At 39.7% G+C, this 27,775-nt stretch overlaps 1 protein-coding gene across 3 annotated transcripts; it reads right to left on the reverse strand.

Moving 5' to 3' along the window:
- Positions 1 to 333: 333 nt before the first annotated feature.
- Positions 334 to 24,010, reverse strand: LOC146634985 (Fc receptor-like protein 5). Of its 3 annotated transcripts, none has more exons than XM_085344315.1 (9): positions 23,986 to 24,010; positions 23,637 to 23,672; positions 21,915 to 22,032; positions 21,269 to 21,417; positions 19,786 to 20,028; positions 13,118 to 13,384; positions 10,809 to 11,060; positions 2,080 to 2,208; positions 334 to 440 (listed from the first exon to the last, which is right to left on the reverse strand). In XM_085344315.1, exons 1-9 carry the CDS (start codon positions 24,008 to 24,010, stop codon positions 334 to 336), a joined length of 1,326 nt encoding a protein of 441 aa, XP_085200441.1. The 3 variants fall into 3 exon arrangements, with proteins under 3 accessions (XP_085200441.1, XP_085200433.1, XP_085200425.1); XM_085344307.1 differs by having other exon boundaries at positions 19,786 to 20,034; XM_085344299.1 differs by having other exon boundaries at positions 2,080 to 2,217; positions 19,786 to 20,034.
- Positions 24,011 to 27,775: the final 3,765 nt, after the last annotated feature.

Below are 27,775 nucleotides of genomic sequence, written 5' to 3' on the forward strand. Positions count from 1 at the left end.
CATCAGCAGGTGGCAGCTTAACATCACGGTTCTATTCATTTTGAATATACTTCTTCAACCCAGTAAAGTTTGAAACTAACAGTTAAATTCTCCCTTTGCCCTAAAAATAGATCCTATAAATAAAATCTCACCTCTAACCCTGATAACGTTTGTTGCCAGGAAAGCACCGCTTAATTTTTCATGTTAAGAGGTCGAAGATGTAAACTAAAGAAAACACACAGCAATGAATTTACAAAAAAAAAACAGTAAAACTTTATTGATACAAAAATTAAAAACAACATGCAACAAAATTCATGTAAAACCAGGACTGCAAAACATGACAAAGAGTTTAAGTTAGAAATTATGCTCAGTGGTGACGTCAGCCATGACATCATCATACGACTGGTCCTCGTCTTCCTCGGTGGGTGGAGGCATCGTTATGGAAACATGTGAGCTCCTGCCTGTTAGGCGCAAAGTAAGAAATGACAACAGTGATGAAACAAACTGTAAATATAAAGAAGTCATTTTTCTTTTGAATAATACATTCTTAATTTGAACTTAATTTGACATCGACTGTAGATGTTAACTTATTCTTGTCTGACGATAGATTTGAGCTTCTATTTGTCGCCATCTTAAATAATTTGGGGCCAACAGAAAGTGGGATGGAAACTGTTAAGACAGCAAAACTGGACCGCCAAACTGTATTAGACTTTATTTGAATTGCAGATTGTAGTGACTAAAACTAACATGTGGCTAAAACAACTTCCAAACCTAAGCCGGGACATGTGAATATCAAGACGTTACTGCAGTGCTGCCTGAGGGCCTGAAGATCATGGCTTTTAAATTTAAGCTTTCATTTATTCCCTTATGTATATTGATTTTGAGTCATTAGCCCATTGGTCCCATTAATCCAGTCACTGACCCCCTCTGGAATAATGTGTATTCTGTGACCCAATGAGTGGTTGCTAAACGTAGAAAAATATTTAGTATACACATCCAGAAATGCATATACTATTATATATTGTACATATATTTATTAGTTTCAGATTTAGACATTCTTGTATTTTTCTTGTTTACGTTATTGTATTTGCACAACTCTGTTGCTTGTGAAGCTCGCACACAAGAATTTCACTCACATGTACTGTACCAATGTACCTGCACATGTGATGTGACAATAAAAGTGATTTGTCTGATTTGATAAAGTTGCTGGCAGTCCATAACATGAAGCTGGTTGTAAAAAGCTATACATTGAGGACCTCCTTGTATTTAATTTGGTCACTAGCACATTGCAAACGTTGCCTATAATTTGAAAGGAAGACACTAACTTTTCTGCAAATAAATGCCAAATACTTGCCAAGCTGTGGTAAAAGTGTCACAGAAACCAGATGATGTGTAACTTTTACTTTTAAGGCAAAGTCTGCATCTTCCATGCATCTGGGCAACCACTGCAATCTACAAGTGTCCAAAGCAAGAAGGTTTTTGATGCAGCACCCTTTATGTGACTGATCTCGCAACCACTCAGCAACTGGTTTGAGAATAAACACACAGAGACTGGAGGTTACCAAGGGTTGCTTCTGAAACACAAAGCCTCTATGAGATCATCTAATATATCGATCATGTCCCTAAATAACCCGATTAGTAGTGAAAATTGAACCACAATGAGATGTCTTAGTCTTTTGTTATCCTTATTCAAATACAAATTTTTTTGATATGAAAAACAGAATAAATACAGGTGCACTTATGCGCTAATAATGAATTTCTGTTTTTGATGCTGTTCTACACATCATCCCAGATTTCTCAGAACTGGTAGATTAAGAGCCCTGAAAACATGTCTCTGTAGATGTTGGCCAGTTCGTCTGCCAATTTCCTGCTTTTCTTATCGACATTTGTGTGAACTGTAATTAAATGTGGCTCTAGCATTTTGATTTCCTCCATCAAAGCGGCAATAACTTTGGTTATTCTCTGATTTTTACATAGTAACTCTGGCTTATGACAAAAATATTCATGTTCAGTAACCAGTGTTTTTCTATTCTGGTAAAGATTATAGATCCAACACTACGAGATGGACGGGTGATATTTGAACATAATGATGAGTGTTACCTGCAGACATGCGATATATAGAAGCCATGAGGAATGTGGAAATTACATATGGGAAGTACACCAAGATGTAGCGCAGTATTCCCAGAGAAGACAGGTTTTTGTGAGGATCTGAGGTGGGGGCATTGGGATCTTCAGGATCTAGAAACAAACAACAAAGATCTTGTTGTGATATTTTGATACCACGGTAGCATTTACAGGATATTGTTTTATTGTGATATTATACAGAAAAGAGTTACTCAATAAGGCCCATTTAATAGTTGTTTTTCTCTTTCTCTCTGACCCAAGAATTAATGTGTAAGACTCACAGGCTGGTACCCCAAGGTCGAAAACACCACAGAGACGAGACCACTTCCTTACTCCCATCCTCCCTTCTTTATCTCTTAGAAAAAGGCTCGTTAAAGGCCAGGTGGTTTGTTTCAGAATTCACTAATGAAAGAACTCTGTATTTTATGTCTAGGAGTGTATTTTGCTGGGATGATCATAAATTGTAGCTGAACTGATAAACTACACACAGGATACTTCTTTGCTCACAAGGCAGGAAGACGTTTCCTTATTTGGTCTGTACCGGTTTGAACTGAGAACTTGCTGACACACGAACCTTTTTTTCTCTATATAAACTGCTGTGTATCAAATAAACCTTTGAGTCGATTTGGGAAGACAACCTGAAGCAGCCTGTGTTTCCTTGTTCTCCCAAGCTGCTCCCGACGTCGTAACTAACCCAGCTGAATGGCATACCTGAGTGTTACTTTGAATAATTAGGAATCTTATAAGGAAAGGACAAAACTCTGCTTATCGCTCGTGCCTTGGAGGGAAAACCGGGATGGACATTTTTTTCCTTCAATTTGGCGTCAGAAGTGGGATTGACTGACAGAAGGTAAATATGCGTCTTTCATATTTATATAAAGACCGTATTATACCTCTCTCAGTGATCGATCCATAAAAAAAAACGGGATATGCTGACGAAGTTTCACTTAGTGATCCAGAGAGATACACTGACGACTTCCTCAGTCCCCGAATAAAGTAAATTAACCCTTGTGTGGTGTTGGTGGACACAGGAAGTTGCCTGTTGTCTTGAAACGTACGTTAAAAAGTGAGAAGTTGCTCACTCAGAAAAAGTGACACAGGAAGTTGCCTGTTGTCTTGAATATTTCTCGTTAAGTGAGAAGTTGCTCACCAAAAAGTGACACAGGAAGTTGCCTGTTGTCTTGAAACGCACGTTAAAAAGTGAGAAGTTGCTCACTCAGAGAAAGCTAGTAAATAATTAAATTTAATTTTGTTAAAAAAAAAAAAAAAAAAAAAAAAACGAAAGAAAACTGAAAACGGGTCTCACAGACCCGATTACCATACAAGGGTTAAAAGCAGTAAATTAAAAGCAGAAAGACACAGGAAGTTGCCTGTTGTTTTACGAGAAGTTGCTCGTTAAGCGAGAAGTTGCTCGCTAAGTGAGAGTTGCTCACCCAAACAAAAATTGCTAGCAATAAATTTAAAGTAACCTCAGCTGTGCCGCAGCGAAAATACTAACATAAATCCTTCAAGCGTGTAAACCCCTCTGGAAATCACTGAACATGAGTCAGAATTATTCAAAGACCACAGACAGGTCCGATAAAAAATCTAAAGTACCTGTAAAACCAAAAATTAATAAAATACAAAATAAAGTCTCAAATAACGGCTCAGTATAACTCCCATTTCCGGTTACGTGTAACCTACGTCCGCGAATCGGTGAAGACGTCCATGATCACGTATCCAGAACATGCGGAAGTGCTTATGTGACTGACTTTGTTTACAACTTACGGACTGTAAGTTCAATGCATTCTAATTTATTTCTGGAGCCTTATCCCGAACGATTATCGCCAGAAACCAGGTCAGTAGAAATGTTGAATATCATTTGTGATAAGAAAAGTAGTCTGCTTAAAAAGTCCTGTAGAAAATATATGACAGAATGCCGCGACGTGATGCATCAAATGTTACCGCTATGGAAAAAGGGACCGGAACCAGGTGTAGATGCTTTAACATCAAATAAAACTAGTGCAGGCTCTAGCAAAGAACATAAACCTACCGCAGGAAAAGCTAGTCTTGCATGTTCAGCCGTTCAGCCTACAGCCCCACACCTCATTACGATGAGACCGAATTAATAGTCGCTGTAGCAGCTGCACGCAAACAATGTCAGCATTCTGATCCAACCAGCTCAAAAGAAAGTGACGAAAAATCTGAATCACATGCAACGGATCTTAGCCATCTCTTTAAACAGGATCAGGAAAAACAATATATACGCCGCAAGGAAGAATTAGCAGAACATAGAAAAAGAGAAAAACTTTTGAAAGAAGAATGTGAGGAACTTATGAAAAACAATTTAGACGACTATGAAGAAAAACTTTTGCATCAGGCAGTGTCCACAATAGACACCCACATGAAACGCCACGATATCGTAGCTAGAGGTTTAGAGGTAGCTAAAGAAATACCTGTTACCCGAACTTTAATAAAGACTTATCTAAAAGGAAAAAAGGAAAAACAAAGCCAGGATGACAAAGGTCCTTACGCCAACACTCGCGGTAGTAAACAAACAGACCCAAAATCTAGTGACGTCAATGACACTTACCCCTTTATGATAATAGGAGATCAGTGTTGTATTCAGCCCCCTAAAATCTCAGAATTAGTGACAACTATTAAAGAGCTTCCCGATCCTCTTAAAAATCCTACAGCCTTTGTCTCTGCACTACAGAGAAGTACCAGATATCACCATTTGGGTGGTCCGGATTACAGGTACATATTGTGTCAATGCATTCCTGGAGTAACCGAGTCACAACTCATAAGAGAGATAGGTGAATTAGATCCAAAGCATGATAAAGCATCCACAACTGCAGAGTTTTTGTGGGTAAATAATGACAAAATCACCGATTTCTTTAAGAATCTAAAGGAATTCCTGCTAACAATGTCCAGAGACAAAATTAACTTAAATGCAGTAACTATGTGTAAACAGAAGCCTGATGAATCTATCCTAGTATTCATAGAACGCTTTATGCACTGTTGGACAAGCTAGAGGTGCAAATTTAGCTCAGTTTTCCAGCAGCCGCAGACACCCAGAGCAAAAATGAATTTGTGTATTTCATTTAACATAAAGGGTGAAATGTTTGCTGACACTGATAACAGCTTATGTTTTCTCTGCCCTATGTACCGACATGATGGAGAAGGAACATCCTCTGTGTCAGCTGGACCCTCAGCAGAGAATGAACTCAACATCCTTTTTGTCCGGTACTCTATGTCACACACTGTGCCAAAAAAACGTGTACAGACGCCACTACCAGGTAATCCCATGACTGGGAGCCACACTTTTGTTTCTCTAAGGTCAAACAGTGATTTTGTTACATAACTCAGACATAGGTTACGAAATATGTCGTCACATAGATCTAACCTACCCTATCGACTGTACTATTTCTGCACTTACGTTGCCAGCTGAATACCAGAATATGACATTGTGGTCTAAAAGTGAGAATGATATAGGATTTATTGACTGTACACTTTATCACGTACACCTATTAAAACACAACAAGCCAGTATATGTCAAGCAACATCCCATTTCTGCCGAAAAAGCCGCAGCCCTAGATGTCATGATAGGAGATTTATTGACTACAGGAGTAATAAAGCCCACACTCCTGTCAATCCTGTGCCAAAGCCTAACAAACCTGGCGTATGGCGTTTCATACAAGACTTAAGGCAAATCAATGCAGTCAACATTCCTCTGCCACCTCTCGTTTCAGATGTTCACAGCATATTGACATGCATTGCATACACACTTTACCGTGGTGGATTTATGCTCCGCTCCTTTTTCTCAGTACCTGTGCATGAAGACACACAGCCGTTATTTGCATTCACACATAGAAATAAGCAGTACACTTGGACTCGTCTGCCTCAAGGCATGATAGACAGCTCTGCTGCTTTCTCAATGGTGCTTCACTCCTCCAGGGCTACACCCTGATCCACATGTGGATGACCTCCTCCTCTGTGCTGAAAGTGAAAAACTATGTCAAACTGCTACACACATGCTTCTCCAGCACCTCCAAAAGACTGGCCACAAAGCATCAGCAAAGAAAATGCAGTATTGTCAGACTTCTGTTCAATATTTGGGATTCACACTGTCTCACGGAAAACGTTCCATGACTGCAGACAGGGTCAAAGCTGTGACCTCCGTCCCTCGTCCCACTACACAGAAGGAAATGTTGTCCTTCCTGGGCATGGTGAACTATTGCAGACAGTGGATACCAGACTGTTCTTTTCATGACCACATTCTGTTGTAAAAAAGAGAAGCCTCCTCGAATACTGTGATCCACAGAAATGACTGTCTCTTTCAATGCATTAAAGGGAGTGCTGATCTCCGCCACTCAAAGGTGCTGTCCGTGGTTGTTCAGGAATGCCGGCCTGCCTGAGGGCAGTAGCAGCTTGCTCTATCATGATAAGGGACTGCGAGAAGCTCACACTCTCACATGACACTATTCTACACACCAATCACCAGGTCACGACCATTCTAGCAAACATAACTACACAACATATGCAAATCTCACTATAAAAGCGAGCAGCACACCCAATTCGCCAGCACATTTATTGATCCTATGCTGTGTTCTTCTGACCGACAGGATGGCTCAGACAGGCTTGATGATCATGACTGCATGACACGTATACAGGAATCCACAGCACCACGTCCAGATTTAGAGCAAACACCTATCCCAGACTCAGCCACGGTTTATGTGGACGGGTCCTGTTCAAGGCCGAGTGACAACTCATTTCTTTGTGGCTATTCAGTGGTAACAGTGCCTGACATCATACTAGAGGCTCACTCATTACCATTTCACTCAGCACAAAAAGCAGAGCTCATGGCTTTAATACGCGCCTGTGAGCTACATTTGGATAAGCATGTGACAATTTACGCAGACAGCCGCTATGCATTTGGCGTTGTGCATGACTTTGGCACATTGTGGAGACAAAGAGGATTTAGATCTGCTGATGGAAAATAAATTGCTAAATTCTGATTTTGTTCAAAGACTTTTTCAGGCTATACAGCTGCCATCGGCCATTGCAGTTGTGAAAACGAAAGGACACAGTACAGCTGACACAGACGAAGCAACAGGTAATGCCTTAGCAGACGTGACAGCCAAGGCTGCAGCTGCATCACAGCTCCCACCTCCGCAGGAAGTATTATCTGTGCCCCTACAGCTGCCACTTGTTACACTCCCAGACTATTTAGACACGAATGTTGATTTAAAATTCATACAAGAGCAAGCCTATGCATAGAATAATGACTGTACCTTAGATGACAGAGATGGCTTATACAAAATCTTAAGGGTTTGATTGCCCTCCCATATTCCCTGATGCCAGTCCTTGCCCGACATTTTCACTGTGTGAGTCATGTCGGACAAAGAGGGGTAATAGGGGCAATAAAATCAAGATTTGTAATTGAGAAAACATCACATGCAGTAAAAAGCATATTAGCAACCTGTCTAACATGTGCGCGAACTAATGTAGGAAAATCAAAAGCAAAACATCAGCATTTACCACAACCAGATTTTCCATTTCATACATTACAAATTGATTTTACACATATGCCAGCGCAAGGAAGCATCAAGTACTTACTGGTAATAGTGGATCAATTTAGTAAATGAGTAGAAGCTTATCCAACCTCAGAAGAAACTGCAGAAGTAGTCTGTCAAAAGTTGAGCAATGAAATAATACCCAGATTCGGAATACCTCACCAGATTAACAGTGATAGAGGATCTTCATTCACATTAGAAGTAATTCAAAAGTGTGCTAAAACTTTAATGACCTGGGTCAAATTACTTCCTCAAGTACTCTGTGAGATTAGAATGACTCCATCTGCAGTAACCAAATTATCTCCATTTGAAATAAGATTATTTCCAACACCATGGTCAGCTTCCAGAGGGGCACCGCTAGTAGAAGGTGATGTATATTGCATTGTCCACTGATGTTCACAACCTGGTAGAAAAACTGAATAATAACTATCAGAAAGTTTGTCTCTCTCAGCCTTTCCCCTCCACAGTTCCACCAGTGGAGACAAGGAGATGCATGTTGGAGAAGCCACTAAAACCAAGGACACTCTGGGAGGCCGCGCGTGTTCCAGCCCCAGACTGTACTGGCAGTGACGAAGAACCAGCATCCTCACAGACGGACAACCTCAGTGGATTCATGCCAGCAGGGTTAAGACCAGCCCAATCGGACCATCTCAGGCGTCGGATCAAGCAGATGACATCTCCGGCGGGCCAACGCCCGGAACCAGAGCAAATAAACACACGGGTAGACGACATCTCCGGCAAGCCAGCGCCAGGATCCAATGTACATACACACACACAATCACTGATTAACACACAACGCCTGAAAGAACAACGACAAGGTACTCAAACATCCAGCAGGAACAGAAAGCCAAAAGTACCACATGATGTCTAACCTGATAAAGCCAGACTCATTACATCCTGATCATGGAGAAAATGAAATGCCCATTGTCATCACACGACGCTTATTCTGTGTCTCTCGAACCTGGGACCAGGCCAGGAGACGACTGAAGAACTGTTTTTCTTATATATTTAGGTTATTTATCATATCTATCGCATTAACCTTAGGATTTTTCTTTGCTATTTTGTATTGTAGACTGCAACCATGTTCATATTTCTGCAGGTCACATTTTGCTGACTATACCTCATGCTCTATTTTGCAAGACACCTACTTAATGCACTCATTACGTTCCCTAAAATCAGTAAATAGCAACATAGACGCCACTAATAAACCATTTTATGCACCCTCTAGAGCAGGAGCTAACGCCTGGTATGAAAATGCCAGAACAGCCGCTCGTGATTTAGGAAACAGTAACTGTTATGTCTGTTCAAAGGCTAATCCAGAACAGGTTATAGTAGGATACCCCATATCCGGTTTCCCCCTGACTGAGGGACTAGAGAAAATCGGTGGAGATAATGCTCTCCTTAAAGACACTTTACAGTTGACTCTGAGCCCTCTCGACTGCTTACTTAGACACACACACACACCAACTAACCCTGAGACTCCATTAGGCGAATTATTGAAGTTATCTAATGACACCGCAGGGACCTGCGCCCCAATGAAACGCCCCAAGAATAGGTTAAAGCCCTCACTGCCCTTAGGACAGATCCCTCTCCATTTTAATACTAGTATGATATGTCTGCGCAGACTAAAGTTAACTGGCCCAGACACACACATAGATCATACAAAGGATAACTATACATTTTTCTCTGACTCCCCAGGTGCACGCTGTAATGAGACATGGCTAGCTTTCTCTGTGGCTGAAGTTGTATCATATCTGGAGGAACACACACACAGTTCAAGTTCGAGCAGAGACTCGATCATTGTTCCCCCAGACGGTGTCTTAAATGATACTGACTGGGGGGAGTTAGTTAAATCACACATGGTCACGCGCCTAACTAGAGCAATCCCACATGCTTATTGGATGTGCAATAATACTCTTAGATTAGCTCTACCTGTTAATTGGACCGGTACCTGTGGTCTAGTAACCGTTGATGTATGCTGTACTTTCATTCCCAATAATACCGCTCCTAACGGTTCATTCACACAAGCTATGAATAGACTTGAAGCATTGAAGATAGAACTAATTGCCAATGCAGGTCACGGTCAGTGGCTAGATAAGTGGCTACAGGACACGTTTGGAAAATGGAAGGAACTAATTGTAGCCTTTGTAACCGTTGCAGCATGTTTTCGATGATTATTGTCTGTTGTGTGATACCATGTATACGCTCTCGGAATTTTTGATATTAAGCTTGCTCGAAGGACTAGTTACATTTATGATTTGTTTTATGTTTATGATTTGTCTTTATATTATGTTATTACATTCTGTCTTTATGCTATGTTATCATTTCATGATAAAAGGAGAGAACTGTTGTGATATTTTGATACCACGGTAGCATTTACAGGATATTGTTTTATTGTGATATTATACAGAAAAGAGTTACTCAATAAGGCCCATTTAATAGTTGTTTTTCTCTTTCTCTCTGACCCAAGAATTAATGTGTAGGACTCACAGGCTGGTACCCCAAGGTCGAAAACACCACAGAGACGAGACCACTTCCTTACTCCCATCCTCCCTTCTTTATCTCTTAGAAAAAGGCTCGTTAAAGGCCAGGTGGTTTGTTTCAGAATTCACTAATGAAAGAACTCTGTATTTTATGTCTAGGAGTGTATTTTGCTGGGATGATCATAAATTGTAGCTGAACTGATAAACTACACACAGGATACTTCTTTGCTCACAAGGCAGGAAGACGTTTCCTTATTTGGTCTGTACCGGTTTGAACTGAGAACTTGCTGACACACGAACCTTTTTTTCTCTATATAAACTGCTGTGTATCAAATAAACCTTTGAGTCGATTTGGGAAGACAACCTGAAGCAGTCTGTGTTTCCTTGTTCTCCCAAGCTGCTCCCGACGTCGTAACTAACCCAGCTGAATGGCATACCTGAGTGTTACTTTGAATAATTAGGAATCTTATAAGGAAAGGACAAAACTCTGCTTATCGCTCGTGCCTTGGAGGGAAAACCGGGATGGACATTTTTTTCCTTCAGATCTTGCTGGAAAAAAGCTCTTTTTATCTTCTCTCTAAACCACAGATGAACAGTGTCTAATACACATCAAAGAAAAAAGACCAAAGTCACCAGTCATGTCATTCCTTGGATTTTCAGTCCTTACCTATGATGAACAGCCAGCTGAATGGAGACACTCCCACACTCATGTTACACTTGTACATGCCCTCATGAGACTTTGTGACGTTATAGATGATCATGTGACTTCTAGGCGCAGTCCCAATAATAGATTCATTTTTATAGAAAGTTGCTGGGATGTCGGATTGACTGTTCTTTGATTCACAGAGCAGAGTAACGTTAGCTCCCTTCATCACGGGGAGGACGGGACTCTGCAGGATTACTGGAGTATATTCTCGTTCTGAGAGATAAAAACAAAATGTTTGAATACACGAGTAATGCCATGTAGCAGAACATGCTATTCAGCTTTATTTATCTAGCACTGTCTGATGAGAGGCAGATAAAATCAGTGTAAATAAAGAAAGTAAACCTTCCTTAGTTGCTAAGGTTTCAAGTATCAGGACATAAAATATTCTGATTCCTTAAAGTTCTTAAAATTAAGTAAGTAAAACCTCAGAGGAACTGCATGACATGACATATAAAACAAATTAAGCCAGAATAGAGAAACAGTGGGTGAGGAAGTATTCTGGGCAGGTGCTACTAGTCAAATGCACTTGATTATTTGATCATCAGCAAGTGTGAGTACTTCTACAAGATGCAGTTCAATTCGGTTTCATTTTTATTGCAGCAATTTACAACAGTAGTCACTGTCATTGTGGGTCATCTGAACATCCTGATCATAATAAATTACAACAGTGCAGATTCTGAGTAATAAATGACTGAACTAGTTTTTTGCATGAACGTTTCTTGCAGATATGCAGCACTTTCCCTATACATTTGTTTAATATGTACATGGAAGGACATATCCTGGTCAAAAATGACTCCTCGCAGTGTTACTGGAGGCCAAGGTAATCCCACTCAGAGTAAGCATTTTGGTTAGATACAATGTTTCTAACATTTTTAGTGCAATGACAATAATCTTAGTTTCATCTGAATCACAGCTCACCCAGGTCCTTAAGAAATTCCTGCAGTTTAGCTAATCAGTGTGTGTCATCATGGATAGATAAAGCTGGGTATTATCTGCACCAAAGTGATGATAGGAAAAATATATTTGGGAAAAATATAATTGATTCCACCACTAAACCCTGTGGAACTTCATAATTAACCTTTGTGTGTGAGGAGAGATATCAATCTACATGAAAACAGAGTTTATTAGATAGATATGGCATGATTTAGACCACTGCAGTGCAGTACCTTTAATTTCTATTGCATGTTCTTCTCTGTGTATTAAAATATTGTGGTCACCTGAGGAAACCTGGGGTTGTTTTTGTTGTCTTGATTCAGTGACAAATACTAAGACGTCTTTTTATTATAGAGCAGCAAACTCTTCTTCCAGTCTAAATGAAGATCTAGAATAGTGAGCTGCCTTTTTCTCTACAGCTTGCAGGTTATCTGCTTTAAGGCACACTTTTGTGAGTTATACCAGGCACTCATGCACTTCTGATTTGAGGCCTGCTTTTTCAATGAAAGCTGTTTAATGCAACACTAACAAGATAATCAGTCTTGTGGGAGTCTAGGTAGCTGTTTTACATTGTGTTGGCGTATGTCATTGGAGAAGATAACAGTGGAGAATTTACATCCTTAAACTTAGTTACAGGATTTTAAGAACGACATCTTCTGTGATCAAATGTATCAATGACTTATGCAAAGTCCAGGAGTGAACCCGACTGCAATCCTGTGGGCTCTTAAGATAGCTTAAGAGAGCTGTGCACATTAATAAACTGAAACAATGCTGTAAAGAAGAGTTGGCCAGCCTATTCTCATGAAGTTGGAAACTATTATTTTCTACAAGCAGCAGCATTGTGAGGTGTATTTAGGTTTTCACAGCCTGCTTTTCCAATTAGTTTTTGTCCTGATATGGTGCATTAACTTATGTGTTAATTACTTTTTCTTATTTCCTGGTATGTTAGACCTTAGAAATTAAACATGGTGGACTTTGTCTCCATCATTACTTTATCCGCTTTAGAAGTGTGCAGCACTACAGCTTTGTGATTAATCATGGATTCTGTTAATTAAAAGAAAACAAAACTAGCATTAGTGAAATAGAAATGCATGTTTTTTTCTGTTTAGCTCGACTATGTTTGTTCATAGTAAAGCATCTATCCACTGAGCTCAGCTGTGAAGCTGTACAGCTCCACTGTTTGTGTGTGTAAAACAGAAAGTGTTCATTTAACCATTTTTGTTATAACAACATTGACACGTGTTTTACAAGCATGACTATTACGTGTTTAGTTTTCTCTCATTCGTATACATTTTGAGGGCTTCTGTTTCAAATTAGATTTTTAAACCCGCTCCTACCATAAACTGTGATGTTGACTGAGTTGCTCCGCTGGTGTGTAGGAGACTCGCACCAGTAAACAGCACTGTCGAGCCCCTTGATTTTGTGGAGGATGCAACCATAGGAAGTAGCTTTTCCCCAGACTTCACATCCGGACACTTGTTTGTCAAAGGTGCTGAATCTCTTGACTGTCCATCCTTGAATGCCGCAGCTCAGATTCAAGTCCTTATACTCAAACATCTGAGCGGAGTTGGGAGACGGTGTGAGAGTGGGAAGGTCAGAATGATCTGGGGACAGAACAAGACTCAGTGTGTTAAAATATGTTGGGCTGTATTCAATGTTTTCACATTTCCTGTTGTTATGAGACATCTTCTGTTTTGCTTATTGTGTGGATGCCTTAATAGGCATCCACACTATTGAGTTCCTGTTTCTCTTTATTCTTTATTATTCCGGGTGTTTCCGTACACTTTTCGCCGTGGATCTACTTCCACAATTTTTGTGCTATTTTCACCGTTCAAACTCTAAACTGTTCTGCTCTTTCTGCTTATGCCGGCTATGACTTTTGGTGTTTATTACTATTATACTTTTTAAAATATTACACTTTTTTCCTTTAATTTGTCCCATTGAAATGAATGGGAAACTTCCACAATTCTGCTAAAACTTTCTTGTCTTTGAAACTTAACTACTGCCTCATACTTTCACCTAGAAACTCCATTCAAACTTTAAAACGTTCTCAAATGATTGGGCTATTCCTGTATGATTCAGCTTTTTCAGATCTTCTACTGTTTTCATCTTATCTCTCTTTAAGTCTTCAGTTGCAAAATTGTGATTTTTCAGAAAATACATGCGTTGCTATGGTTGCTATGCAATTAACTCAGAGGGGACAGTGAAACTGTTTGAATTTTCTCTTCATGTCCAAACAACTTCTTGCTACTCGCTCAATTTCCACTCAAGCCCCACAGATTATACACCAAAACGTAGGTATTTTTGCTGGCTTTCAGAAACTGTCCCTATCATTGTTGTGGGACTCATAGTTATTTTGCAAATCTCCTCAGAGTAACACAAAGTCAGAAAACTCTCCATATAAACTCAATGGAGAGTTTGTTCAAAATCACCGCTGGATTTCTCTAATGAGAGGCATTTTCAAATTGTCATATCTCCTTAACGAAGCGAAGTTAAGACATGAGGCTTGTCCCGGTATATCTTCAGACACTCCTGATGCTCACAATTCAAGAATTATTTTCTCACCTATTACCGTTCTGAGATGAGTTGGACTTGTTTGAGGGTAGGAAATTTGTCCCTCGCTCAGATTTCATCAGATTTCAAATTCTGGAAATGAGTCACTTTTTTCTCTCATCATATCTTTTTGATGGATTTCCACAGAGCCCTGAAAATTTCCATGACTGTTCACCAAAGCCTGCTGTTTCTTACGGTGAAAGAATGATTTTGATGCTCCATATAGATTTAGAGTTACCAAAGGTTGTTTGAGAGCAAGTCAAGGCAGTTTTTGCTTCGCCTCTACTCAGTTACAGTGTATTACAAGTCATATATCTTTAATAATTTATATTTTATCTCTGAATTATGAAGACCTGAAGATTCCCCCATCTCTTCTGAACAAAACAATGTCTGAATGACCGTTCTAGCCTCTACGGTTAGGAAATTATGGCCATTTGTTCGAGGGGAATCCTGAATGTCAGAAATACACTGAAGAAAACTCACACCTCTCTCTGTGTCTGCGTGTGTAAGGGCTGACTACAGCAGGTGCAGCTAATTTAACTGACCTACATATACCAAGCCCAGACTCTCAACAGCTCCTGTTCCCTTTACTGTCTGTGTATGTGTGTCTGTGTATCAATATTTCTCCTATGTTTAGGTATTACTCCTCAATCATAGTATTTCTGCTAAAGCAAAGTACTTCTACTACATCTTAGTACTTCTGCTAAATCATAGTATTTTTTGAAAAATCATAGTATATTTGCCAAATCATGGTATTTGTGCAAAATCATGGTTTTGGGGCCAAATCATAATATTTCTGTTATGTTATAGTATATGTGCTGAATATATTATATGTGCCAAATCACAGTATTTATACCAAATTATAGTATTTATGCCAAATTACAGTATTTCTGCTAAAAAGCAGAAATAGTCCTTTTTAGCAGGAATTTCTGCCAAAAGATAGTATTTATGTTAAAACATAGTATTTCTGCTAAATCAGAGTATTCCTGCCAAATCATAGTATTTGTACTGAAACATAGTACTTCTGCCCAATCACATTATTTGTACTAAATGATAGTACTTGTGCCAAATCATAGTATTTGTGCCAAAGCATCGTATTTGTATGGAGTCATAGTATTTCTTCTAAATCATAGTATTTCAATCAAATCTCAGTAGTTGTTGTTAAAACGCAGTATTATTGCAAAATCATAGTATTTGTACCCATTCATAGTATTTCTGCTAAATCATAGCATTTGTGCCAAATCATGGTATTTGTGCAAAAACATAGTATGTCTGCAAAACCATAGTATATCCCTTATGTTATAGTATTACTACTAAGGCATAGTATTTCTGCCAAATCATAGTATTTGTACTAAATCATAGTACTTGTGCCAAATCATAGTATTTGTTGCACATCATAGTATTGGAACCAAAACATAGTATTTGTCCCAAAGCATCGTATTTGTATGGAGTAATAGTATTTCTTCAAAATCATAGTATTTCAATCAAATCTCAGTAGTTGTGTTAAAATGCAGTATTATTGCCAAATCATAGTATTTGTACCCAATCATAGTATTTTTGCCATGTCATTGTATTTGTGCCAAATCATGGTATTTTTGCCAAATTGTGGTATTTGTGCCCAATTAATAATTCTGTTATGTTATAGTATTACTACTAAGTTGTAGAATATCTGTTATGTTATAGTGTATCTGCGGAATATAGTATTTGTGCCAAATCGTAGTATTTATACCAAATCACAGTATTTGTGCTAAAACATAGTATTTCTGCCATATTGTGGCATTTGTGCAAGAACATTGAACTGTTATGTTATAGTATTACTACTAAGTCATAGTATTTCTGCGTTGTTATAGTATTTGTACTAAAACGTAGTATCTCTGCCAAGTCATAGAATTACTGCAATTTCATAGTTTTTTTTAGGAAATCTGTTATGTTATAGTATTACTACTAAGTCATAGTATTTCTGCCAAATCATAGTATTTGTGCCAAAGCATCGTATTTGTATGGAGTCATAGTATTTCAATCAAATCTCAGTAGTTGTTGTTAAAACGCAGTATTATTGCCAAATCATAGTATTTGTACCCAATCTTAGTATTTCTGCTAAATCATAGCATTTGTTCCAAATCATGGTATTTGTGCAGAAAACTTGGTTTGTCTGCAAAACCATAGTATATCTCTTATGTTATAGTATTACTACTAAGGCATAGTATTTCTGCCAAATCATAGTATTTGTACTAAATCATAGTACTTGTGCCAAATCATAGTATTTGTTGCACATCATAGTATTGGAACCCAAACATAGTATTTGTCCCAAAGCATCGTATTTGTATGGAGTAATAGTATTTCTTCAAAATCATAATATTTCAATCAAATCTCAGTAGTTGTGTTAAAATGCAGTATTATTGCCAAATCATAGTATTTGTACCCAATCATAGTATTTTTGCCAAATTGTGGTATTTGTGCCCAATTAATAATTCTGTTATGTTATAGTATTACTACTAAGTCGTAGAATATCTGTTATGTTATAGTGTATCTGCGGAATATAGTATGTGTGCCAAATCGTAGTATTTATACCAAATCACAGTATTTATGCTAAAACATAGTATTTCTGCCATATTGTGGTATTTGTGCAAGAACATTGAACTGTTATGTTATAGTATTACTACTAAGTCATAGTATTTCTGCCAAATCATAGTATTTGTGTGAATTTGTATACTGTAATATCACTGTAGTATGTAGTGGCTAAGTAGGGGGTGTTTACAGTGTAAATAGGTCATCTCTTGTGTTGGAGTGCCCTCTTGTGGCGCCTTTTGGGTAGTGCCTTAGTAAACGTGAACCCTGTAAGAAGTGGTATCAGACTGATTTGTAGTGGAGGAATTTGTTGCCAGTGTTCTTAATCATAGAAACCACACCATATCACCTCTCCACATCCTCCTACTGTATGCCATGCCTCCCTGTACCATCCATCTGACCGCCAATAAACTCCACCTGTGGTAATCTAATCCCTGGATGTCAGCCTCTCCTTCTGACCGAGGATAGTTACTATTGCAGCACCACCCAGCATTAAACTGACGTACGCTATTCTGTACAATAGTATTTGTGCTAAAAAGTAGTATTTCTGCCAAATCATAGTATTACTGCTATTTCATACTATTTAAGCGAAATTACAGTGTTTCTGCAAAAACATGTTTGAGGGGTGGAAATCTGTCCTCCTCTCATTTTTCAAACTCCGAAAATTAAGCCATTTCTTCTCTCGTCATGTCTCCGCGACGGAGATACAAAGAGCTATGTAAATCGTAGTCAAAGTACACCAAAGTCCGCTGATTCACCCAGTGCAAGAATTATGCTTCTATCCCACCTAGTTTTTGAGTACAAATTTATACACTATCACAGACCGGTAATTCATATTGATAATTTATTACAATTCTGCAAAGTTTTATGATTTTAGCAGCTTTTCTAATATGGACCTCACATTCTTGTTAACAGTCTATGGCAGAAATACATACAAGTACACAGCCTGATGAAGCAGACAGAAGCAGTACCTCTGATTGGTTCAGCATTTTCACCTCTTATCAGCACAAATCTCAGCCTCTTCTGCTGTTTTCATTAGAATTGTAAGCTTTTCCACCTTTTTTCAGTTACGTGAGAACCAGTTTGGCTCAATGAGTAGCTGAAAAATGTCAGCCTCTTCTGCTGTTTTAGCAGGATTTCAGAGTTCAGCTTTTTCACTTGTTTTAAGCACAAATTTCAGTTTCTTTACCTCATTTCACAACAAAGTTCTTCCTCTTCACCTCTTTTCTGCTAATTTGAGCTTCTGCTCCACAGTGCACATTGTCCCTCTCATCATATCTTTGCTTGTGACCAGAACTCATTTGGCTCAGAGGGTAGGGCATCTGCCGTGAGACCCGGTGGCAGAGGTTTGAATCCTACCTGTGACAGTTGCTACACATGTTCCCTGCTTGCATGCGCTCTGCTTTCTTGTGTGTCACTGCTCTCCAGTGTGTCATTACACATACAGCCATCTTCAGCAAGTACTTCTGCTTCTACACCTCTTTTCAGCTCATCTTTTTGCTTCTTTGCCTCTTTTCAGCAGAAATTCTTCTGATTCACCTCTTTTCTGCCAAATGTTTAGCTTTTTCACCTCTTATCAGCACAATTCTAAGCAGCTTCTGCTAATTTCACCACAATTGTCACTCTCTCCACCTCTTCTTTGTGTGAATGAGTTTGGTGCAGTGAGGTGAATTGCCGCCTTTAGACCAGAAGGGCCAGGTTCGAATCCTGCTCAGGGCAATGTTTTGTTTTTTTTTTTCAAACTTTTTCAGCTTTTTTCAGCAGACATCTTCAGCGTTAAGGCATCCACACAGCATTTTCGCAGGAAATGCAAATTTTTCTAGTTCACTTTGTTTCTATGATACACGTGTCAAAACTTTTTTACACTAAAAAATTGCAACAAAATTCAATTAATGTATTTATTATGTTGCTGAGCCCCAATCAGAATTCCATTCATGCAAGGCATTACAACTAATATTAATATAATATGTATTTTAAAATCATATATATTTAATAATAATAATGGATTGGATTTATATAGCGCTTTTCTAGGCACCCAAAGCGCTTTACAATACCACTATTCATTCACTCTCACATTCATACACTGGTGGAGGCAGCTACAGTTGTAGCCACAGCTGCCCTGGGGCAGACTGACAGAAGCGAGGCTGCCATATCGCGCCATCGGCCCCTCTGGCCAACACCAGTAGGCAAGTAGGATAAAGTGTCTTGCTCAAGGACACAACGACCAGGACAGAGAGCCCAGGGATCGAACCGGCAACCTTCCGGTTACAGATGCGATTCCCAACCCCCTGAGCCACGGTCGCCCAACCGTTACAAACCCCAGTTCGACTGGGCACACATTATTACATATAAAGCAACGTGTTGGATGATGTATTGCAGTGCTACGAATCTCACTGAGACTGGTAACACAATTAGTTTTACAATAAGATTTTCTAATTAACACAAATCCTAATAAATACATGATGTCAGGTAACCAAATCCAAGAGTAAAGAAGAGATTTTTAGGATGTTCCTTCAGCATACTCACAGCCGTCCTGTTCATACTTGAACTGAATGAATCCTGATGAATGCCAGTTAATCTGTTTAGATTGTGAGATCACCATCGGTGTATGTGGGCAAAACACAAGTTACTTTGGCTTTATGACTTTTGTGGACTTTGGCTGCATGTCCACTCTTACCCTGAATCCTCCCTTAGTTAAGCTGCATTTAGGTGTAGGCTGCTGGGGGATTCCCAGGATGCACTGAATGTTTCTTCTTCAGTCATCTTTACCCTCACTATGTCTTTATACAGCTGTCTGCATCCATTCATTCACTTATCTGGGTCATGTCACAGGCAGCAGCTTAAGCAGACAGCTGTTATTTAGTGAAATGACTTTGTTCCTTACCTTGTATCAGCAGCCAGCTGGATGGTGATTCCCCATGACCACTTATGTGACATTTGTAGGAACCTTGATCAGCTTTAGATGCTTGGTAGATGGCCGTGTGGTTTGCAGTTTCACTTTTGATGGGGTGATCATCTTTAAAGAAATTAGCAGGGAGGTTGGAGGGATTCTTTGTTCTACAGTGCAGAGTGATGTTCTCTCCCTCCACCACAGGGGCAGCAGGACTCAGCAGGATCACTGGGTTCTCTAAACCTCCAGAAAAATGAAATATGTTGTTGTGTGATATCAGGTGAGGAGACAGCCTACAGGGAAGAGGTGACTGCCCTAGAACAATTATGCTAACAAAATCAGCTATCTCTGAATCTCTGCAGGAAAGAAATTAGGTCACTGTGGTTTACAGAGAAGGACTGGAGGTGTTGCGTCCACATACACAACTGATATTCAACAGGCCGAGTGGGATCATTTTTGGTATTGCTAAAATGTAATTTATCTGCTTTTAAAAATGATTTTATTTCAGCGTCCCAGTTTAGGGAACCTAACACTGCACAGGTTAGCTACCAGCCTCATAGAGGTCAATCAGCCATCCATTTCTAAAACAGATCATGAACAGCCCCATACAGCAAGAAATGTGCAGCATTATAGATCATTTTTTCCACATGCAGAGAGCTTACTGACATAACATGGAACATTAGCTCTGGTTGGCTGTGGCACAGAAAGTAGAGCAGGTCGCTGCTGATCAGAAACACATCAAAGAGCTACAGCTCACAGACTTTAATGTTAGACTGCAAAAGTGTGGCTTGTTTGGAGCCGCAGCCCTGAGCCAGACCACCAACCAAAAGGCTGGTGGTTCAATCCCTGACTGCACCAGTCTCAATGCCAAATATCAAGTTAGTCAATAGTGCTTGTGTTAATGGGAGAATAATAATTATAATAATGGATTGCATTTATATAACGCTTTTCGGGACCCCTCAAAGCGCTTTACAATTCCACTATTCATTCTCTCACATTCAAACACTGGTGGAGGCAGCTACAGTTGTCCTGGGGCAGACTGACAGAAGCGAGGCTGCCATACCGCACCATCGGCCCCTCTGGCCATCACCAGTAGGCGGCAGGTGAAGTGTCTTGCCCAAGGACACAACGACCAGACTGTCCGAGCCGGGGCTCGAACCGGCAACCTTAAGATTACAAGAGGAACTCCCAACTCTTGAGCCACGATCGGCCCGAATGAATGAAGCAAGTTGTGTATAAAAATGAGTCCACTTAACTGAACTAAACCTTTTTGGTTTATATTGATGTGCTTCCCTTTATCACAACTAGTTCCCTGTAAAACACTAACGTGTAAAGTTGCAAATGTTGCAAAAGTCTATTGGAGAGAGAAGAGCTGATTCACACATGAATGAGTCACATTAAATTTCATAGAAACAGGAAGCAGGAGTTATGTAGCTTCTCCTTCAGGCATGCTGAAATGCAGTTTAATGAATCTTACCATTGACAGTGATGCTGATGGCGTTGCTGCTGTGACCGTGTGTGGACTGGCACCAGTAAACCCCGGAGTCTGAATGTGTGACTCTCTTAATTTCACAGGTAGAGGAAGTTTGAATACCCCAGCCTGATGTGCAGTCAGACACTTTCAACCTGAGAAACATCGTTTGTGTTAACCTGAATCTCAACTTCATTTTTAGACGACTTATGAATAAACTAATTATCTAATTCAGTACTATACTGGATACATTTTACAGTCCAAAGTTGTAAATTATGCAAGAAATTCTCAAACCAGGCATTTTGCCAGATGCCTGCTGACGCTCACTGTCACTCATAAAGTACTTTGGTGCTCTGAATCACCAGTCAAATATCAGTTTGTCAGCAGGTTGTTATGAGACCGCTGGAATTTGCTCTTTGTTTTGCTGATTGCTTTTCTTTAACATCTCCTTTTATTTGCTTTCAGTCTGCAGTTAGGTTAATTCACTGAAAATGACTTTATCAGGTTCAGACACTGAAAACATCTTGGTAGAAATGATTTTCTTCCTGCACAACAGCAACTGAAAGGATGAATTAGCTGAGTGAAACATAAAGAGTGCTCTTCCTTTAACATGCCAGTTTTGTGATTTTAGTAATTTGAGCAGTAAACTGACCCTTTTTTCGCTGGGGATCTCCACACTGTCCATTCACCGGAGGCGATCCGCTCACAGCTCAGACTGATGTGCTCGTACTCGAAAAACTGGGACCAGTTGGGAGTGACCTTCAAAGAGGCTGAGAGAGACAGAGACACAATTGACAGAGCACAGCATAAGTGTTTAAAAGGAAGGTGACCCTGCCGTGGTCCCCAAAGTTATACCCAGAAACAAATTTACAAGTTACTAAACTGAAAGCTTTGACTCTGGGGTGAACAAAGGCCAAAATAACAAACAAAACGAGCTGGGATCTGGTAAAAAAATCAGTGAGAAATGTACCATCATACCTGGAGAGAAAAACACATCATCAGCAACATCTCTACATAATCCACTCAGATCCACAAACAGTCGGTGAGTGTAGTAAATGTGTGGTTTTTAAGGCACTTTACATTGTTACCATCCTACGTGTGAACAGTAGTTGAACAGTCGACCCCGTGCTGAGAAAGCTTCCTCCACTACAAACACATGCAAACTTTGGCCTAAAGAAAACGCGCCTTTCTCTGTTGAACCTGCACCAATGAGAGCCGTGCCTCCTAAGTCGACTGACTTCCTGTTTCCTTCCCTTGCAATGGCCTAAATAAGATAAGCATGTGGTTCTTTTGGGCTTTCTGAACATTTGCTGAATAAAAATGCTCAAATTCTGATTTTTCAGCTCAGTGCTGTTTCTGAGGGGTTATTATTTAAGACCAGATGTTAGCCAAAGTGAATAAATGCACTCACTGAATTAATCAAAAACCCAGAGAGTTACCAACTTAGTGAAACAGTGTAACAACTGAGCTTTGCAATTGCTGTCGTTACCATAATGAGTCTGAGAGATCTGATGATGGTGTGCTTCACTTCACACACACAGAAGAAATGTAATGAATAAAACTCATGTGTTATGATGTCCCACAGCAGTAATAAACAGTAAAGTAAAGCAGTTATTTGTTCTTGTGCTCTGATCGGACATTTATCTGCTGTGTGACATGTTGTCTTACAGATCTCTGGTTACCAAGGGGCAAACATGCGTCTGCGTTGAGCTAAGGCTACGATAAGAATGCTTGATTTGGTAAAAGATACTGTAACAGCTAGGGGAGCTAAGGGACCTTCATCAGTGAGGCAACTGACTTATTTAGTTTTCTTGGGTGATGATGGTTGTTTTTAAATGATTGACTGTTATTTCCAATGTGTAAATATGAATCATAAAGTAGCAGAAAATGCAATGAAAACATTGGGCTTTAGCATTTTGCTTTAGGAGCTGTGTTGGTGTCATTAGGAAGAAAAGCCTGATTCTGCAGGCAGGAGACAGTTGGTGAGGTTCAGTTTGAAGATCTTTAGATTAGAGAAGAAAATGTTTACAAATGAATGAAATGAAATGTTTACATCTCAGTGCTTTCAGTCAATGACTCTAAAAGTTCACTTTGTCTAAAACACTGATAAAAATGCAAATGACATTCTATAACACACACGCAGACACACACACACACACATGCAGACACACACACGCAGACACACACACGCAGACACACAGACACACACACACACAGACACACACACGCAGACACACACACACACAGACACACACACGCAGACACACAGACACACACACGCAGACACACACACACACAGACACACACACGCAGACACACAGACACACACACACGCAGACACACACACACAGACATAAACAGGCTTGAATCTTACCACGACTCTGGGCTGACGTCCGGCAGGTGCTCAACACTGATATGAAAGTCAAAGTCAAACCACACAGTGTGTAAGTGTTCCTAAAAACTCTCAGTCATATGACACAAACATGAAATCACTAAGTTTCATTTGCAACTCTTAACTTTAAGACATCTGATAACTTTAAACTTTCATAAAACAGCCATTCAGTCTGTCACAGAACTGTGTGCAGCAAAAACAACGTTATACGTTATAACGAGTTATACATCAACAAAGAACTCAAACACACCTCTGTGCATTTTAATCTACAGTACTTTTGCAGTATTGTGTGACAAGAAGTTTTGGTTGTTAATTTTTGTTCTGTACTTACAGAGGAGAAGCAGAATTGCCTTCATAGCGTCTGCACGCTGCAGTTTCACTGACCGTTTTGTAGCAAAAGTGGCGACAACATCCTGTTAAAGAAACCACACGGTGGTGAGGGGGAGGAGGATGTGAGTTCAAGCCAAAAAGAACATAAAAAATACTTTTTCAAGGCATTTAAGAAGAAATCCTTTGTCTGGTGTAGCACATTATGTTAATGTGTTTGTAAACAGGGGGAGAAATGAAACAGGATTCAGATCCTCTTGTTCTGACACCAAACTTTGAAAAAAACAAAAGATAAATGCAAGCAGGAACTGAGACATGAAACAGCCAGCTGTACATTAGAAGCCATCGAATGCTTTTATAAAAGGAATAAAGTGGGGATTTATATAATATGGATATAATAATCTGCCAGTTGTAGCTGATAGGTTTCAGCACATCTTTCTTACCTACCTGGTAAAAGTTTGCTCCTTCCTGGAACATAGGGCGAGAGCTCGTTACTCCAAGTCGCAAAGTCTATTTGAAGCTGCTCTGTGAATCCACCCATCTTCTAAACAGCTTAGTATCAAGCATCATGAAGACAACACTGAACTGCCAAAAGCTGCTGTTCCTGTAATGTCCACTTAAGAAGTGAGACATGAGTCATACTCATAGTTTCCCTGGTTAAAATGTCAGAACGTGGTGGGTATTCTTGTAGGCTTGATGCCTGCACTCTGGGTGTTTCCCAGTGGATCAGAGGGTTGCTTCCTGTGACGTCAGATATTTGAATGAGCCAGGAACAGAGTGAAGAGTTCATTCATATCAGAAGGATTCAGTGTAGAGCTGCCAATCATCCTCCTAGTTGGCTCAGGTGGTTCAGAAATCTGATTAGGATCTCTACCAGGCACCTCCTGGGTAAGGTATTCTGGGCATGTCCTACCAAGAGGAGGCCATGGGCTAAAGAGACCTCTTGGCTGGATGGATGGATGGATTTCTCCCTTCATAACAAATGCTCTCCCTCAGTGAAGATGTCTTGGCAGTTATGTCCATTCCACATACTTTCTCACTTGGTTTACGGCAAATAAAACCTAAAGGTAAAATGAATACAGAAAACACAGACAGAAAGAAGTTACATTAAACAGTTAAATAAATCCAAACTTTCTCTGTGCCTACAAGTCTGGACTGACTTTCTTTCTTGTGGCCGTCTGGACAAAATGCTACTGGTGTCATTACTGTTCAGTAATACTTTTCTCACGCATCTGCTTCCTGAAAATAGCCACAGGTTTGCACCATTGCTGCAAAACCGTGACAAGTATTTACCACAGTATGTAAAGAATATGGTATCTTAACTTATTGATTCCTCTCTTTTTTTTAAGTTTGTTGTTAAGTCAATCAACCTGGTCATTACCACCTGTGCTTGATGCATTGACTGAGACAGCAATATCAGCTCAACCATCAAGGGCATCCCCAGAAGCTCTTAACAAGACCAAACGAAGCATTTTATGTAATGACATTCACCTTATTTGCTACTTTACAGTTAAGTTGATACATATTAAAAAGTTTAATGTTTAATCTTAGAAAATCACTTTAGCTTATTTTTCGCGGCAAACAATATTAAGTATGCTAATGCTATTAAAACTAATATTGGTGCCTCTGTTCAAGATGCAGAACCACTTCCACTTTATAAGGGTTTTATTTCCACTGGTGTTTGTCTGACTAACTGTGGTTATGACTGAGGATGTACTGTTCGAGGTCACAAGCAGAAACAGGAAACACACACTTTCTGTGTTATAAGACTGAAGTCTCACTTGAATTCACTTGAAATTGATATCTATGAGCAATGCATCAAGTATAGAAACACATAGGATTTATCAGCATCTGCCACTTTTACATAAATGTTTCTGGGATGTTTCTGTACATATTAAAGGCGGAGACCCGTTTGTTGTAGTCGTGTGATATCGGTTCGATACCAGTATCACACAAGATCCCCAAGAATGTTTGACAGAAATATTGGACTTAAAATGTGTGAGTGATTGATTTTCTCACCTCTTCTGCAGACTACACAGGCTCGTTGGTTCCTGTGGTAATGTGTTAAGTGTGGTGTGAACTGTTTACAAAACTAAAAGGTTCCTGAGGTCTTGGTATGAATGCCTGGTCTATGTGATATTGCCATGTTTGCTTTTTTAAACCAGACATACTGTAGTGAATTACTTCTGTGTGGGCTTTGTCTAAAGCACACTTTGTGTGTGAATGGGTGGATGACTGGATGTGTAAAGTGCTTTGGGGTCCTTAGGGACCAGTAAAGCGCTATATAAATACAGGCCATTTACCATTTGTTGTATCATCATTACAAACACTAATGCAAAACACTAGAAACTTGAAGATACGCTCAGGATGAAAAATACTCAAGCCTTGGTGAGAGAAAGCAGTGGATCCTGTGGTTAACACCATACTTAACTTTGCTCTAACAGTGATGTTTTTAAGCCCTGTTAGATGTGGTCACATGAGGTCACGAGAAGGTCAGAGCTGCGTGTGTTGCAATTTTGATGACTTATTAGTAGGGGAGGGTTTTTAGCTTGAATAACATGATATCAAGTCATTAAATACTAAATTGATTCTTAAATATAAATGTATTTTCTCAGAAAGGCAAAAATCTCAGGTTAAAGCTTACAAAACTATTTCAACAACCACCAAACAGCTAAAACAGCAAATGTAGGAAGGTAAACAGATTCTACACAAAGCGTGGATCCTTCACCCGACATACATACATACTAGGGGTGCAACGATACACAAAATTCACGGTTCGGTTCGATACTTTGGTGTCACGGTTCGATATTTTTTCGATACAAAAAAAAATGTTCATGCCTTTTTAATTTGTCATTTATTAAAATTATAAATATATATGTTACGGCCCTAGCAGGGCCTCCTCCTGAAGGTGCCTGTGTGGGCGTGTCCCACCACCTCTTCTGCCTGAGGTGCCACCTTTCCCTGTTACACAGCTGACTCCCATCAGTAATTAAAAGTATTTAAGCCCAGGGAAAGGTGAGCTCTGGGCCAGAGTGCCATTTGTGTGGGTACAGCTAGTGAGCTGAGTGTTCTTGCGGTGTTTCCAGCTGGTGAGCTGTGTTTTGTGGTTTTCAGCTAGTGAGCTGCGGTTTCCTTTTGACTTTTTGCATTACTGACCAACGCCTGAGTTTTGTTTGTGTCACTTTTATGGTGATAGCGGCTTGTCCGTCTCTTTTAGTTGAATTACTTCAATAAAACTGTCTTATTTAACTGTTTCGCCTCCTTGACTCCTTTTTCTGACCCGGTCACTTTTGTTACTTCCCCCTCACCGCCTAGACCCCCCCCCCCCCCAGGGGAACGTAACATATATTTTAACTCAAAAGTACAGTTTTTAAATTTAATGTTGCTGAAACAACAAAGTAATAAAATAATAAATCTATCTGATGGAGAAATCACTCATCTTTGGAAAAGAGAGTTTATTACAGAGAAATGGCTCTTTCCAAAATAAAAGCTATACTATACGCTTCTTCTGGGCTATATTCTCAGCAGCATATTAAACATATCAGGAGAATCATGTGCTAACAGCTGTCTAAATGACTCGGGTAAAGTTTGTAGCATGCGTGCTTGTTGTTTTTGTCTGCTTCCACTTGTCTTTGCACTAGGATGATGTCGGTGTAAATGTGCAGTCATATTCGTTGTGTTCCCACTAGTGCTGTCAGCGTTAATCTGAAATGATGTTAACGCCACAACATGGCAAATCTCCGTTAACGAGCTACCGCGGATCGCCCCGTGCGTGGGGCTGGACGGCCAACTCG

The sequence above is a fragment of the Diplotaxodon limnothrissa genome, linkage group LG3 (assembly GCF_057381915.1).
Source record: "Diplotaxodon limnothrissa isolate DT_005_m linkage group LG3, D_limnothrissa_male_GT1.1, whole genome shotgun sequence".
Lineage (NCBI taxonomy): Eukaryota > Metazoa > Chordata > Actinopteri > Cichliformes > Cichlidae > Diplotaxodon > Diplotaxodon limnothrissa.